The following is a 17,904-nucleotide window of genomic DNA, read 5'->3' as shown; positions in this document are numbered from 1 at the left end:
CGCACCAGTGTTCAGCTCTTCAGACCTGAGCTGACAGTGGTAGCTGTCTGGCTGCTTGCACGCAACTGCGCTGAGTTTTTTGCCCCACCCATTGCTAATGCCCGTCTGGACAGGTGGCCTGCCCCAGAACCTGCAGCCACAATCTCATTAAGAGCCGGAGCAGCAGGATCGCTGTTAGTCCCCACTCCGACCTTGGAACAATGGCCATGTCCACTCCCTAGCCTCTAGGGATTTGCTCGAGTGTGTTCGGTATTGACATTACCCTCCAGAGCTCACTACAGACCAGCGACCTCCAGCCATTTCTCTTCATTTCCCACTCCCAAACAGCTTGTTTAGCCAGCATTTAGTTGTCCAAACACCACAGGGCTAGAGGCCAGGTTCAAGGAAAGCGCCTCAGAGCTATGTCACACATGTTTGCCAAGTCTTGGCTGTACTTCAATCCTTTGTCCTACATATACTTCTGGTAAGACACACAAGCACTGTAGGTAAACTTTCTGGAGCAGTTCCCTCTGAGTTGGCTGTTGTCCTGCTGCCTGGCGGTGATATGCCTATGCAAATTCAGTGTACATCTATTAAGGTATAAATTGGCTGGCACAGGAAACATGGGCAATCAGCACTGCCTCCTCCTGACTCGGCGTTCAGTGGATCAGTGATGGTTGTGGCAATTGTTTGCACCGGCTGATCTGAAATAGTATCACGGCATACACCAGTCCACCTGTCCACCTGCCCATCCACTTGCCCATCCATTCATCCACCCTGTTTGTCCACCTGCCTGTCCACCTCTCTGTCCACCCATCTGCCTACCTGCCTATCCAGCTGCTCCCACTCTCCTCTCCTTTGTCTTTCCTTCTCTCCACAGTACTGCCAGTGCTGGCCCAGCCAAACAGCTTCAGAGTGGTTAGAGCAAATAATCACTAACTCCCAGGCCAGGTCGCCACCAAGAACCGGCGAGAGCTTTAACAGGCAGCACAGGGATTTGTGTCAGCGCTCAGAAATTGGACACGCCAGGAAAGCGCTGATGGTCACAAGTGGCCGAGTAAATGATCACAGCGAAGTGTGCAGCACGGATCTCCTCCAGAGCACCACACCTGGGCATGGAGGACAGGAGGAAGTGGCGCAGGGAGGCCAATTCCAACGCCGATGAATTATGGATGGATTCAGCTGGACCTCTGGCCATCTTCAAAATGATGGTCCACGCAGCGATCAGTGCGGCTGCTTGGGCAGTACGGGCCAGTGTGTGATGGAGGTGCTTGGCTTAGGGCTGTGAGATATGATGATATATATTGTGTGATGACAGAATAACATTTTTTTGTTTCAAATTATGTCTGTCGTTTGTTTTTTTTTGTTTTGAAAATGTCCATTTTTACATGTCAGATTTTGTGTGTGTGTGTGTGTATATATATATAGAGAGAGAGAGCGAGAGAGAGAGAGAGAGAGAGAGAGAGAGAGAGTGTTATAGACTGCTCTTCCCCCCATAAGTCACGTCGTATGGCCCACTGCGTGCAGGGGAATTCACAAATGTACTGTGTTTGTTTTTGGTAACCACGCCCCTTGGGATTGCAGACACATGTATAAGGTTTAATGTTAATGTCTTGTGTGTCTATTTAAACCCCTGTCTGTGTGTGCTCCCTTTGTTTGTCATTGTCGCTACCTATGTCTCTTTGTCAGTCGTTAATGTAAACCGTAGCTGTAGCACGTAACGTCTGTGTTTGTTTCAACCGTTTTATATTGCCCCGCGCCCTGCTGCACTCGGGTCAGCAGCGTGATAGATAGATTGATTGATTGATAGATAGATAGATAGATAGATAGATAGATAGATAGATAGATAGATAGATAGATAGATAGATAGATAGATAGATAGATAGATAGATAGATAGATAGATAGATAGATAGATAGATAGATAGATAGATAGATAGATAGATAGATAGATAGATAGATAGATAGATAGATAGATAGATAGATAGAGATGTTCAAAATTGTAGTAAAGTGTGAGGTTTCGGTCCTGCATCAGCTGTGCAATCAAAGTGCTATAATATGTGCTACAATTCAAACAGCTCTATGTCAAAGAGTATTATAAGTTTGGCATTGCTATTGACCATATTCACATTTTAGACCTATATTTATTTTTTTTTGTAACTATAATTGAAAAGTGTTTTCTATTTATTTTATGGTCGGCTAACCACACCTGCATACACTAATCATTAATTTACACCCACCAATCACCCTCCCCAATCACTCACGTATTAGTTAATTGTGTCCCTATTCCTTTTTTCTTTTCCCTGTTTATTTCTGCAGGTCCCGATGTTCAGTGCTTCACATTTGCCTCTGTGACACACCATTCTGGGCTTGTCTTGCTCTTTTCCAAGCCTGTATCCTGTCGCTAGCCTCTGGGCTTACCTAGTTACCCATTAGGTTGTTTGTCCTACTCACAGAATTATTTTATTTTGAAGCTTACACGCCTGCTCAAATAAATGTCTGCCTGCCTCTGCACTTGGGCCTTGCTCCCTGACTCACCATGTAATGCAGAACCTACAAATCAGAGTGCTTTGAATGAGACCTGCCTGTTCGAGGTGCTTAGCCTGCAAGGCACCACCATCAGCACATGCTGGGGGAACAATGTGATGAAATCCACCAGATCTGAGCCTGTCTGGATTGCTTGTCTAGCTAGATGGAGGCTCTCTCGGTGAGTCCAGAAACGCCCTAAACAGTAGTCCTGTCAGTCCTGTATCTTGTGGGTTTCACTCTCACTACATTGCTATTGTGGGATGCGAGGGCTTTCTGGTCCAGTGTAAACTATTTTGTGTACCAGCCAGTTCTGACTAATGATGCCAAAGGGGTGTTTATGGCCAGTTAGCTCAGTAGGAGAGCCAATACCTGGAGAACCATGCTGGTGGCCACTGGTCCTTGCTTAGCCACCACTACATGTACCAGCTGAGGGTGGTGTTTCACCATCTGAAGTGATGTAGAGCATGTGTTCAAGCTATGGCTCAGGCAGGCTCTTGCTCAGTGGCAGAGTATACCCTTGAATTTCACAAGATGGCAACGTGCTGGAATAGGAAGCCCTCATAAACGTATTTGTGGAGGGCCTGAGGAAAGACCTCCATGTGGAGCTCCCTGGATGAGATGATGGATCAAGCCACCCTGTACGATCATCTCCTAGAGGAAAAATGTTTCTCTTTTGGCCAGGGCCCTGATTTACTCCATTGCAGCAGGGAGTTTTATGGAGCAGGGATTGGCTTGAGAACTCGGAATGGAGGTCGATTGCGATGCAAGCACTGGATGGAGGACCTGTGGAGAAGGGCCACATCACACACCAGACCACCCTGATTTTGTTGCAAACCAGATCCATACACACTTTTAATATCTTTCCTTTTAATTGACTCCCCTGCACATCCCAACACCTTAGGGCTCCCCTGGCTAAGGCTGAACAATAATTCTTTGTTAAGAAGAAAGATGAAGCTCTCCACTTCTGCATAAACTACAGTGGCTGAAATGCCCTGCTAGTGAAATACTCTCACACCTGGCCCCTAGTTCCAACTGCCTTAGAACAGCTCTGAGCAATGAGGTACTTCACCAAGCTAGATCTATTCAGTGCCTACACTCTGATATGCATTAGTGAAGTGGTCGAATGGAAGACCTCCTTTAGTACATTAACCAAGTCCTTTGAGAGTTCCTGGGTAGATCTGTTGTTATTTATATTGCCAATATTTTCATATACTTGCCCTCTCTGGAACAACATGTCTGTGATGTGCATCAGGTCTACACTCTCCTGTGCAACCATCTGTACTGCAAGCTTGAGAAGTGAGATTCACCTCCACCAGGTACATTTCGTGGGCTATGTTATAAAAGAGACCTCCATCTGCATGCAGTACAACAAGGTCGAGGCAGTAACACAGTGCTCCCTGACCTCAGATCTGCAGCGAATTTCAGTGCTACCCAGAGTTTTTGTAGGTGGTTCATCCGCTCTTTCAGCTCCGTGGCCCTGCACCTTACTAACCTGCTCCAAGGCCAACAGACCGGACTAGCATGGTTATCGGCAACAGGGAATGCATTCACCACCCTCAAAAGGGGGTTTGCCACCACTCCTGTCTTTCAGCATTCTGACACTATGTAACAGCACACTTCCCCATGGCCTAGGCCACGTAGTTCAGCCTGCTCTACCCCCCTTGTTAACCAATTACCAATCACACATGCCTCTTGTTTGTACCTTGTTAGTGTATATATTTAAACCTTTGTGTGTAGCCTAGGTTGTTGGTCATTGTTTCTTGCATTGTTTCTCTGTCCTGTGTTCTTTTTGTATTACTTGTTCTAGCATCACTTTACTGTAAGCCCGTATATGTTCATTTACTATCCGATGTTTGCTCACCGTCGTTTGTGTTTTATATTCACTTTGAATAAATGTCATTCTGTGTACTTGGCTCGCTCTGTCCCATCCCTCGCCCTTGATACTCCCCTGTGTCAATGCCTCCAATGTGGGAATGGGAGTAGTGTTATTGTAGCAATCCTGTTGCCTTTCAAGGAGTGACCAACACCTTTGTGACCGACACCACCAACCAAAATCCACAGTGATTTCTCTCATTACATACAAATCATCACATATCACATATCACATATCTGGTGGACGACACGATTCCAAGAACCACCATCAAGAAGTTTCCCAACCAGAAGCCCTGGGTGGACAAAACCATCCGCGAGGCTCTGAACTCTCGCACTGCTGCCTACAACGCGGGGATCATCAGCGGGAACATGGACGAGTACAAGTCTGCGGCACACGGAATGCACAGGTAGTGAGGGAGGCGAAGCGGAGCTACGGGAGGAAACTAGAGACACAGTTCCAGTAGAGTGGCTCTAGATCCCTATGGCAGGACTACGGACGATCACGGACTACAGGAGCCCACCCTCTGGACTGATGAGTGCGGATGAGTCTCTGACGAACGAGCTGAACACTAATGCTAATGCTAATGCTAATGCTAACAGCGCTAATGCTAGCAGCCTTAATGGTACTATCGAAGCAGCCAACGGCGCATGCGCAGAGTCCACCATAGAACAGCGCCTTCTCATCATCACGGAGAGTGACGTGAGGAGAGTGTTTAAAAGGGTGAATACCAGGAAGGCGGCGGAACCAGACGGTATCTGCGGGAGAGTCCTCAAAGCCTGCGCAAACCAGCTAGCACCGGTATTCACCGACATCTTCAATCTCTCCCTGACGCTCGGTATCGTCCCGTCCAGCTTCAAGCGATCCACCATCGTCCCCGTCCCGAAGAAACCTCGACCCTCCGGCCTAAATGACTACCGCCCTGTTGCCCTCACATCAGTCGTGATGAAGTGTTTTGAAAAGCTAGTCAGAGATTTCATCACATCTTCACTGCCAGCCTCCATGGACCCACTGCAGTTTGCATACCGCCACAACCGCTCCACTGATGATGCAATTGTACATCTGCTCCACACCACACTGACCCACCTGGACAAAGGGAGGGGTAATTATGTTAAAATGCTTCAGCAGAGCGCATCACTCATACGGAACTTCCTGACCTGCAGACCATCTATTACAAGTGGTGCCATTCCAAGGCCAGGAGGATTGTGAAGGACCCCACCCATCCCAACAATAGGCTCTTCTCTCTGTTGAGGTCAGGGAAGTGCTTTCGCTCCCTGAAGACCAAGACAGAGAGACTGAAGAGGAGCTTCTTCCCACAGGCCATTCTGGCCCTGAATCAGGGAAACTGATAAACTGTGGGGACCACCACCACTATGTAACATGTAACTGTAAATATGTTCAATTGTAAGATGGAACTGTACATTGTGTACATACATATATATATCCATATATACATTGTGTATATAAACATAATATACATACATTGTACATACATTGTTAATATATTTTGTGTATATATAGAATATATATTTCTCTATGCACCCCGTTTTTTTTGTTTTTTTTCCTCAGTTTGGGCAGAGCACTCTCAAACCATTTCACTGCGAGTTATACTGTGTATGACTATGTATGTGACAAATAAACTTAAAACTTGAAACTTGATATCGTCCTGGTTCCAAGAACCTCAGACTAACCTCATACCAATTTAGACCCCAAGCCAAGCCAACCAGGAACCAATTTTACCCTTTTCCTGCTTCCGGGGGGCTGCCGGGTGGGATTGGGACCACTCCGTTACCTGAGCCAACCCACATGCTCTCTGTATATCTGCAAATCAATGACATCACGTACAGGGTCAGTCTGCCTGGGGGTACCTGTGTGGCCTTGTCCTTCCACGTCTCAGCCCTCAAGCCTGTTCCAGGTCTGCTAGAGGCCACTGATCTTCCCACTGGCCCTCCGCCACTCTTGGAATTCGAAGGAGGTCCCACCTACAGTATCAACACCTATAGGCAGGACTACAGGCAGCACAGAGATTGGCTGTGGTGCCTGGTGGACTGGGAGAGTTATGTACCTGAGGAGGAGAAGAGCTGTACGCTGGTCAACCAGATTTTAGACCCAAAGCTGACCTAGTCTTTCCAATGCTCTCACCCCTCTAGGCCCACCGCTTGTTGTTTGGGTCTTTCAGGGCCCTTTGGGGAGGGTATTGTCAGCACACATCCAAAAACCCACTCCTGCACACACTGATTACCAATTTACACCCACCAATCACCCTCCTAAGTTACTTCCCTGATGCCAATCACCAATCACCAATCACAATTCATTGTGTCTCGTTCTTGTTTTCTTTTCTGTATTTATTCCTGCAGGTCCCCATCTTCAGCACTTCGCATTAGCCTCTGCAAGAGACTACACCATGCCATTCCTAGCTTGTCTTGCTTCAAAGCCTGCAGTCTGCTGCTCACCACCCGCATGGCACAATTTAATTTTTTGTTTTATATTTTACATGTTATTGCACATCTGTACAAAGGCTCCAAATAAAAGGAGAAAAGTAATCAAATATAAGTACGTTTTATTTTTTGAGTACATAATTCAATGCAATAAGAAATACTTCCATGTGGTCATTTAATAAACTACTGTGTTATATTGTGATATGTATCATTATCTAGATAATTATATTTGGATATGAGATTATGGTCATATTGCACAGTCATAGAGGTGCTCCAGGTAAGTGTGGTCACGGTGTTGCTATTCTCTGGCCTTTTTTTGTGGTGTGCAGTGCAGTATTTAGGCCAGAGCCTTGCTGATCACATCATTAATACATCCTCACCCTGCCCACGCCATGATGCTCTGAAGCCTGCTTATCACACCAGGCAGTGTGAGCTACTCAACTTCCAATATACCATATGTATGGCTAAGATCAAACAAGCTCACTCCAGTCCATCATTATACATATAAGTCTTCTTTACTACTCTTTGCCGCAAGTACACATGCACACAAACGCACACAAAGAAATGCTCTCATATGGCTGCTCAGTGTGCCTGCCCGCTCATTTACATATGTATCCAATTTCCACATCTGGACTCCCCCCACGTGTGAGGCTCAATTAGCTGATGAGTAGGGCATGAGTGCTGCATCTGCTGCCGGTGTTCAATCGATGCTAAAGGGCCCTGCCAAGCAGCATTCAATCAGCTCTGTCACCCTTCCATCTAATGGACCCACATGGAGTTGGCACTACCTTGGCTGTGAATCAGCACTAATCCCATAAATCCATGGCCAGCCCGTGCCTGGAGAGTGTCTGCATCGCTTTTACGTCCTATCCCCATGTCAGGTGGCGTTAGGGACCACACGGGGAAACTATGCCCGGCTCCTTGGCCGAAGAAGCTCAGGTCACTGGGAGGACGAGGGGAGGGTGACTGTCTAGAGGCTGAGTAAACTGTGTTGACAATGTTGACAATGTGCACACAAGAAAACTAAGCCAGCATTAGTGATCAGACGATGTGGAGGTATGGAGGAAGAGCTTCTAAAGATAGAGAGCATGATTCAATTTGCCCTTCAGTCCCTTTCTCTGCCTTTAGCAGAAGTGCATGTTAAGCAGGCTTACACAGAACAGATAGGTGATAGATAAGTTTATTAATCCCTGAAATATTGGCACACACACACACACACACACACACACACACACACACACACACACACACACACACACACACACACACACACACACACACACACACACACACAGAGTATGCATACGCACATACCCACAAGGACAAATTCACCCAGTGGAGGCAAGTGTGTTCACCAAACTTGTCCAATATGCAAGAGATATTGCCTTAAAAGTGTGCCAGAGCATGGCCTTCATCTGCTCTGCTCTCTCTCTACACACATATGGGTGCATTCACCACATGTATGCTCACACAGATCACTGCTGTTGTGCATGGTACATATATGAACGCAGCCTGAAAACATATGACAAAAATGGGAGGACAAAGCAACTCAAATGCTTCATTTCCAACACATCCACATGCTCGCCCCCACATATCCACACATGACATATTTGGACATATTTACGCAAAGGTGAAGAATAATCATTCTGACAGCATGTGGGGCAGATATGACAGAGTCAAGGTGTGAGCATGCTGGGAGTCCTCACACAAATGAAAAATGCCCATTGAGAATTTTCCATTTCATGCTGTCAGCGGGCACCACAGCATGTGTGAGAGTGTCATCACGTGGCCCTGTGTTGTCTTTATACAAATGATACCTGCGTGGTGAGACATTATTTATTCCCCTTTAAATATAACTGCAGCTAGACAAGAAGAAATGAGGCAGTAACATTCCCTTACACACACCACACACATGGATGCGCACTCACACTCGCGCATGAACACACACACGCTCGTGCATGCTCACTGAGTTCATCTGGGGGGTATTCCCCTTTGGGGAAGAAAGGGAACCAGAGACAGAGGGGGAAAAACAGCACAGGATGAACAGCCTCCACAGAAAGCCTGGGTTCCGCTGGCCTGGCGCCTGGAACTTGACTTCACAACCATAAAGAAGGTGAAAGAGAGATGGAGCAGGGAAGACAGAGTCTCTGCACACTCTGCAGTCAGCAGCTGCTGCCCTAACCCTGGAGCATTATGGAGGAATTTAGCCACGGCTCACTTACCACATGTGGGAGTATTTATGTAATTGAACATTTTATGCCATGAAAGTTAAGTAGATGCAAAATATCTTGATGAGGCAATTAAATAATTTACTTAAGGATACAGCAAACATTCACAAATTCTAATGGTGGACTGATTAATTGGTTGGCCAATTAACAGGGCCAATTAAATGCCATTTTGAGATGTCTGGCACCCGCTAATTTTTTTAAACCAGGTTTATATATTTTTATAAAGTTTAGGGATTTTTTTTTTTTTTTTTGCTTTACTGTGGACATTTATTTATTTAATATATATTTTTTTAATTAGTGCACTGCAGACTTAAAGGCTAAAAAACACCTAATTATCCTCCCTGAAGATTTCGCATTATCTTAACTACTGAAAAAAATGTATATGTGAATTAAAAAGAAAATAACATGTTCATTTCTTTAAAAATTGTGAATTCAAATAATTGATGGAAAAACTCCAGAAAGTTGCCCAGTGACATCACTGGTGGACAACACCACAATCAAACCATTATTAATGACTTCGACTGTGAATTTTCCAGTGCTGGTTCTTCAGATTCCCAAGATATTTTTGAGTTTGATGAAGATTATGAATCTGCAGTGACAGTGGGGGTGACTGTATATCATAACAGTGAAATTCACACATTTAGATTTGAACCAGAGATACAAGAAGATGCACCACAGTTTGATTAACTAGCTAGCTACTGGTTATATTCCTCATTTTACTAGCTTGTTAGGTACCTAACTAACCTAACTAACTAGTTAGCAGTGCTCTCTTTTGCTAATAACCAATTTCTTAGCTAAGATAGCTAATATATTTGCTTTAGTGATCTAATATGTGTTATGTTAGTTTATTCATATGTGTATAGGTTATGTGTCTAGCCTCAAAATGTATGCATTATCATAGATCTTCTCTTCAACCTGACTTACTTCAGTGAATTTCTAGTGTACATTGAAAAAAAAAAAAAAAAAGAAATAAGATGGCAAAGTGTTAACCAGTCAAGTGTTTGGAAGGATGTTGGATGAATATGGGAAGTGTAGCTAGTTAGCTAAATAACAAACATTGGAAACTTCGCACTGAGCTATTAATGACAAATTTTCAGTTATCGTTATTGTTGTAAAAGCAATATATCTTGAATTCGCATTCATAAGATATTCTGTAAATCTCTAATGCCTCTATGTGGAGTAGATTTAGCAAGTCAGTCAGTTAATTAACCTAGCTAGCTAACCCAGTAAGGCTAGTTAATGTTAGCTAATGTCAAATAAAATGTGCAAAGTAATTGCAGAGGATCTTGAACACCTCTCTTTAGTTTATTTACATGCCCATATTGTGAGAAAAGCAGCAGTCAACATCCAGTCATCGTGTCAGCCCAGCTTTCCAAATCCTATAGTTGTAGTAATTTTCAGGCATGAAACAAGCACTACTGATAACGGAGTAAACAGATGGTCCTTTCCAGTGTGCCCTTTTAAATTTGACACATTTTGTCCATTTTTTGGATATTTTGGGATCTTTGGGCTATTTATGCACAGGGGTCCCACTGTACACTGAATTATTGTAGCCAAAGACAACACCTTTAAGTCATTTTGCATCACCTACAGTTCAACTTCTTGAGTTGTTGTCTACCATCTACGTCACAGGTATAACAGTTATGACAGATTACGAAGACAGCAAGCAAGGAAAAACGAAAATTTTTAAAGCTGTATTCCTTGAGTTTGTAAAAAAAAAAAAAAAAAAGAAGTTTCCTAAGTATCAATAATCACAGATCAGAAACTCAGCTTTCGCTGTATTTATGTGATTGTCACTTTCATATTAACTAGTGCTTAACCTTTAAGTAGAGTGCAGATCTACTTAAGCAGAGACAATGCACACAATAATGGCGTCTCATTTATTATTATTATTTAGCAGCATTTTATCAGATGCAAAAAATCTAACAACAACATAATATCAGCATTATATTTTGGCATTAATCGGCTGCCCTGCTCTCTAAATAATGGCAACGGCACTGGTCTTTGAAAAACGTATATTGGTCGATGTAAAGCGGCTTTGGAGAGAAAAATCTAAAGTGAGTTCTGCAAAGTGCAAACGCCTCCAACCATGCTCTAATGTCAAACATGTCTTCCCCAGCAAATAAGTTCTATATGCCAAGACTCTGAACAGAACATCAGTGGCGACACTTTCACTATTATTTCTGACCAGTGCATTAGATGGACCTTCACTGGGTGAATAGCAGCTTGTAAAAACCATCATTAAGCACTCTTTTCAACCGCATATTAGTTCTACCTTCAAAAAGAGCCTTAATTAATCAGGACCCTTTGTTGAACGTCCTTAGCAGGTAAGATGATGCGTAGGCAGAAATTGACCCAGCCATGCCTTTAATAGGCCTGTTGGAAACGAAAGTGGCTACTCTGGGTGAAAGCACGTGGACTGCACCACAGGCCTTGAGGTGCGGGGGGGGATTGGGTGTGTGTGGAGACCCCCCATCACTCCGCTCTTGCTTGCTCCTTCATATCCTCAGCGTTGCAGGGTCAAGAACTCACTATTTGTCCAAACCATTGTTTGGACTTTGTTTAGGTTAGGCTCAATGTAACGGGTCCATTCCAGTATACATAAGCTCAGTGGAGCTGAATGGCTCCTGAGCAAAAGCCTTATGTTAGACATTTTTTTTATTCCTGTCTTTGTTACTGCAAAGATGTAGGAAGGTAAAAACAATGATGTTAGGCAATGTTCAGTATTAGGCTTCAATGGCTTAGCACAAGCCATTTGATCTCGTATCTAATAATAATCTTGAGACAGAATAAGAGCTCTTTTATGAGCATTACAGCAGGATCGATCATTCACATGACAGGTAAAATCTTTATATGTCCCAAGCCCCATGTGCTGGACTATTTGTAGCAGTGTTATTCTTCCTTGCAGGTCACTTGGGAGCTGTGTTGGGACTAGAGGAAAAACTGACTCACTGTGTTACACTAATGCAAATTAAGACAGGAGATGAAGAATTGCCCAATATGGATCCATGCATCATCACACATGGAGGCAATGCTTCAGATCGTGGCTGAAATTAAACCAAGTACTCAGGCTGCTCACAAAGAGGGTGGGCACTAAATCAGAGGTAATTAGCTAGAAGCGAGAAAATGACTTGTTTACTTACAACTCTAACAAAATGAGCTGTTTTTCTTTCTCTTTTTTTTAGTCCATTCCTGTCACCTATCTCTGGCGCAAACATGCGTTTTCTCACCTGCCTCTCCCTCCTGTGTTCTCAGGCTCCAGCTTTCCTTTTACGTGTTAGATTCTTAGGTCTCGTTTTGCCGAGTGGAAATTGTGTATTTGTACCGTTCACACCAACAAAGGCCTGCTATGAACAACAGAAGATATTCTGCCTCTACCTTTTTTTTTGCAGGCTGACTGTGACAATTGGGTTCAAATATATCCTTGGGAAATGTCACAAGTTTCAATCAAAATACTTCTATCAAGGTCTAGCCGAACCAGGAGAAAACGAGGATGGCAAAATTGTGTGCATGACCCAAAGTCCTACTGTTGGGTATAAACACAACCGCTGACCAGTACTGGCCTGTTTCATGGCAATCGAACGCGATCTTGGGAGCGCGTGAGCTGCGTATTAAGCAGCAGCTCAGCGCCACGCTGCTGTCACGCCTGGATCAGCCTCACTGCTCCGTCACGATTCCAAAGAGATGCCACACTGTCCCCTGCCTCTCTGACTGCAGTGGCAGCTTTGGTGAGCCTCACTGCTGTTTAATCTTCGATAGAAGCAACCTCCATCGTCTGGTGGAGCGTACAAAAGAAGGGCAATGCCCGGAAGAGCTGCTGACCACTCCCACTGCTGCAATCTCCCAACCCTGCCCCCACCCCACCACACCCCACCCTACCCCACGCTCCCCTCCTGCTGCCACCCCCCACCCCGAGCCTAAACTTTCTTCTTTCAGTGAGATTTGAAGAGTGGCTATTGAACTGTCTGGAGCCTCGTGCGTGGGTCTTTTGATCCTTGAAAACGAACAGAGGCACTCCAGGGGGTTGGTCAGCCTGCTGTAGTTTACACTCACACTCAGAGAGGGCCCAACTCATGCTCAACGCAGCACCCGCAGAGCACATTCCACTAACATCCCTGGTTAGCGTAGCTGTTTTTCACTGGAGCTCTAAGTATGAAACACTTATGCAGTCCTCTTATGCTGTGAGACCAGCTCTTATGCCTGTTCTGAACATTTAGCTGGGATCCTCATTGAGTGAGAGCACAATCTAAACGTGAGTTGCAGTCTCATATTCCCCTAGCAGCGTGGGTGTTCAGGTCCCTAACGCAGTCCTGTACATGCTGACCATCATTAAACAATACCTTCGCCTAGTCTTGTGCCTGCACCACTTGAGGACAAGGAGAAACTCACCTGAACTCTGCTGCCAGGGTCCCTCTTGATCCATTTGATGACAGTCTCGTAGACCAACTCCTCGGCCTTGGTGTTGAGGCTGTCGTTGGACAGGTAGCCGATCAGGTCCTCCTTGGAGATGCTGAGAATCTCGTCCTGGCCGGCCACCTCAGGGAAGTTCTGCAGGGCGAAGGCTTTGGCCATGTTGTGCAGCTCTGTGCAGCACATGGCCTCTGCCATGGCCAACACGCCCAGGCAGTTCCCCGCTGTCAGCTGCTTCTCTGAAAGCCACAAAGAGGAGAATGAAATACCCACGTCCGACGCTCACATCCATAAAAGATCACAAGGCTTGAGGGGCTGCAGGAGGGGGGCAGAAAGGCAGCAAAGCTATCTGGTCTGTGTATCTGTGAAGCTTAGAAGAGTGTTCTGGCTCAAAGCGCTCCAGGGACAAACATCGGGCAGAATCGATTGAGCAGAAGCCGGCTGGTTGGGATGGCATTCCGGGGATTAGTACTGGCAGGTAAAGCTCTTATTGGTGCCTTAAGAGCACGCACAAGCCGGATGAGAGGTCGACAAAGACATCAGGACCAGCCACCATGTCATTGCGGAGTCTCATAACTAAGCCCATATTTGTTGAGAACTCAGATGCATGAAATGCGGCATGATTCAAGCAAGAAATGCTCTCATGTGACACAGATATAATGCTGAAATAATTACACTCTATTCAGAACCTAGTCAATTTTAAGGAAATGCATAATCAGTTATAATATATCTAATATAATATATATGGCACGGTACGGCCCCTCAAATGTGTGTCTGTGTGTCTGTGTCTGTGTGTGTGTGTGTCCGTATTGCCACGCCCTCTTGTGTTGTGCACCTGATCCTTGTTGTGTGGAATTGTCATGAGTGTATATAAGTCTCGTGTCATATCGTCAAGGTTGTCAGTGTTTGACCCACGTAGTGTGCTTGTGTGTGTGTTGAGTCGTGCTTGTTATTAAAATGTATGTTCTGTTTAAATGTGCCTCATCCCCGCATCCTCCTTAACCTGTTAAACGTCACAATATAATATAATGTATGCATTCTCTGACCTCACTGAGCTCCCTGTTACAGTGAGAAGATCTTATAGTGCAAGAATCTACCAAACATTACTTATTACAAATAACCAAAAATGTAGCGCATGTGAACTGATGTCTACACAGTCACATTACAGCCAAATGCAGCCCAATTTATGTCTGGCCAGGGTAAATATGTCTGGTTAGGGTAGATGCATTTTTATTATGTCTGGAATGATGCAGAGCTGTAGCATGCCATCCCCCATAAACCAGGTCAGATGCCTGCTCCATGAACAAAGGGGGAAGAGGGTTTTTTCTGGACTTTTCTGCCAGGGGCAATAAATGGCAGGCTGCAGACAACCACAAAGTGAGGCACGAGCCCAGCACTGGCATGGAGTATACACACACACACACACACACACACATACATGCACAAACACACACTCACACCCACACAAACCTGTGTGTCATTACCAGCACTGAGGAGCAACACTACAGCTGTAGAGGATGTTGAACAGCTTGCTTCCCTGCATGATTTCTATCCACACATGGAACTTTTTGCAAGCCATTGTTGCATGTGGTTCTGACAAAGTAATACTGGCCTTTCCAATACTGATGCTGACACTGAGTCTTCTATAAGCGAGAACACTCTTCAGCTACGTCTGTATTATCAGCAGGTTTCCTCTGGTGGAGTTGTTCTGAACTTTGCAGAACCTGACCTGCTTTTACTCCTCCATTCAAAAGCATCAAGGTCTCAGTCATACACTCAATTCTCTCTCTGTATCCTGCTGCCTCCACACAATGCCATAGCAAATTCCCGGACTTGAGGGTAAACAAAAAAAACCCCATCAATATAAGGCAAGGATGCTCCACCCCTTTGCACATGACCTCTGGAGCCCAAGATCCTCCTCGCCTCCTTCTCCATACTGTGAGAACAAATGCCAACAATGACTCAAAGCAGCGGAGCCCCAACTAAAACTCTACTCAGCCTCAACCTCTGACCTATTTGTTCAGTGCTCTGAAGCCTCGGCCCTCCTTGTCCTGTCTCGCGGCTGTCCAAGAGAGCACAAGGATCACGCCCTGTCGCTGGTCTCCTCCAGCCTAACCCAAGGCCTTATCGACCTGTCCGAATACAGCTGATGTGTGTGCCATACTGTCACACTGGATTGACATTTCACCACAATTGTTCTGTGACCTTTTAACAAATCAATCAGTTGCTGGGGAAATGCAGAGGTTACATCTTGCTTTCCTGGGTGCCAGAGGGTGCCTGTGAAGTTGGGTTGGAGGGGGGGGGGAGTCTCAAGTCCCTACCTAGGAAAGAGACGCACACTTTGCAGAAGGTGTTGAACTGGAACTTGTTGGCAGCCTCCAGCAGGGTTTTGGCGTTGGCCGAGTCGATGACCAGCGATCCAGTGTACACAAACTCAAGGAGCATCTCCAGCACGTCCGCACTGATGCTGGTCATCTTCAGCTCCAGCTTCTCCCCACTCCCCGTCTCTCCGAGGGACCTGCGGCACCAGAAGAATGATCCTTACAGAGCCTTACAACCACTCACACACACTGACACTCACAAACTCTCTCTCTCTCTCACACACACACACACACACACACACACACACACACACACACACACACACACATACAAAGAAACAAACAAACAAAAAAAAACCCAAAAACCCTAGCATTAAAAAAGCATTGAAGGAAGGAAATATGTTATGCAATTTCCCACAGGCATCAAGAAGGCAGGAAATTGTCTTATTTTTAATTTTCTTTTTGAATCAAATTCACAACACGTGTTTCCTGCAACTGAAATAAAATCAAACATGAAAAAATAAATTATTGCTATATTGCACTCCCTATATGGTATGCAAGCAAAAGACCCTTGCACACAGGCAAGCACACGCACACACACACGCACGCACACACACACACACACACACACACACACACACACACACAAGGGTGCATGGAAACGCAAAGAGAACAGAACGGGAGGTGGAAGAAATGGAACAAAGACAATGTGACTGCATAAACGGCACATCCTTATGGGGAAAAAGGCTGTGTAAACCCTCTATTACATTAATGAGCTCTAGCCACCACCTAAGACCCATTCACATGCCACACTGAGTGACTTATAGCCCCTGCTGACTCTCTGATGATGTCATTCAGATCAAATTGCACTGATCAGTTTAAATGTAATAAGTCTCCAGGGCGGACGGCAATGATGTGTGAGTAATGGTCAGCATCGGGGGGTTTTATGCTGCGTGCAGAAGAACAGCTCACTCAAGGACAAGGCCAAGAGCAGTAGAATTAATATCCAGCCAGCAGCTAATTCTGTTTCAGCATCTGTGACAACACAAAGCTGCTCTGCACAGATACTGATGTGGTTTGGACAGCGATGAGCATTAACATGTTCAAAGGTGGACTGCCACCTCATATTAGAATGGCTTAATACCATGTATTCTTTGAAATACTGCAAGAATTGCAATAGTATATGTTTATATTATTAACAGCATAGAGAAATTACATATACATTGTACCTTGGTAATTACAAATATACAGTCAGAATTTAATAAGTTTAAAAAAGCTAAAGTGAAACCCATCTGATAGATGGATAGCTATAGATGTATAGATATAGCTATAGTATGCAGTATAGAGACCAACATCTTTGGCTGAAGTTTAAAGTCTTAGTTTTGTAGGTAAAATTAAGGTACACTATTTTATTTTGGTTATTTTGACAATAATATCAGGAAAGCACAAAAATTGTCACTAGTTTAATTCATCAATTCCCTTCAAAAGTATATTAAAAAAACAAACAAAAACAAACATTCTGCGCTTCAACAAAAAAAACTTACATGCAGAGACCACCAGGCATGAAAATCAGACCAAGAGACAGCCAGTATGGTTGGTAGTGACAGAAGAGAGAGACAGACAGCCAGTATGGTTGGTAGTGACAGAAGAGGAGTACAGTTGAGAGAAGGGGGGGGAGAGGGAGGTCAGTTCTGCCACAGGGTGCCAGCAGCCATTCTTCATGGGGTGGGGCATGTTCCATGACTGGGCCTGGATCTTTCAAAATAAGAGACCTCTCCCATTACTTCCCCACCAACCCGGAGTGGCCCCCCCACACACACACACACCACCCTCCACCACCAACCCTCCCAAAATGCCCCTCATCAAAATCACAGCTGCCATTTTCACCGTATCTCCCTGTGCATGAACATGTGGGTTTGGAGGACATTATTAGTCTTCTTACAGAGTGGACTTGAGGGGGGAAAAGGGCAACTTGAGAGGATAACGTGCAATTATGCTCCTGGAACTACAGCCGAAAAGTCTGAGGATGTTACTCCCTCCTGAAAGGCAAAGAAACGTCAAGAGTTTGTTATTTCCGTCCTCCCTAATTGCTGTGGTGATGTTTTTTTAAGATAATAGATGGGGGTGTAGT

At 45.0% G+C, this 17,904-nt stretch overlaps 1 protein-coding gene across 3 annotated transcripts in view; it reads right to left on the bottom strand.

Moving 5' to 3' along the window:
- LOC113569753 (kelch-like protein 29) overlaps nt 1-17,904 on the bottom strand; it is a 135,585-nt gene that overhangs the window by 27,134 nt on the left and 90,547 nt on the right. For all 3 annotated transcript variants that reach the window (XM_035524689.1, XM_026997772.2, XM_026997780.2), the window contains 2 exons: nt 15,774-15,970; nt 13,432-13,691 (listed from right to left, as the gene is read on the bottom strand). In XM_035524689.1, the coding sequence (XP_035380582.1) occupies nt 13,432-13,691; nt 15,774-15,970 (457 nt within the window). The remainder of the gene's footprint in view (nt 1-13,431; nt 13,692-15,773; nt 15,971-17,904) is intronic.

Source organism: Electrophorus electricus, chromosome 3, assembly GCF_013358815.1.
Source record: "Electrophorus electricus isolate fEleEle1 chromosome 3, fEleEle1.pri, whole genome shotgun sequence".
Classification (NCBI taxonomy): Eukaryota; Metazoa; Chordata; class Actinopteri; order Gymnotiformes; family Gymnotidae; genus Electrophorus; species Electrophorus electricus.
Note: the sequence above shows the minus strand (reverse complement) of the source record. Positions and strands in the feature narration are given on the sequence as shown.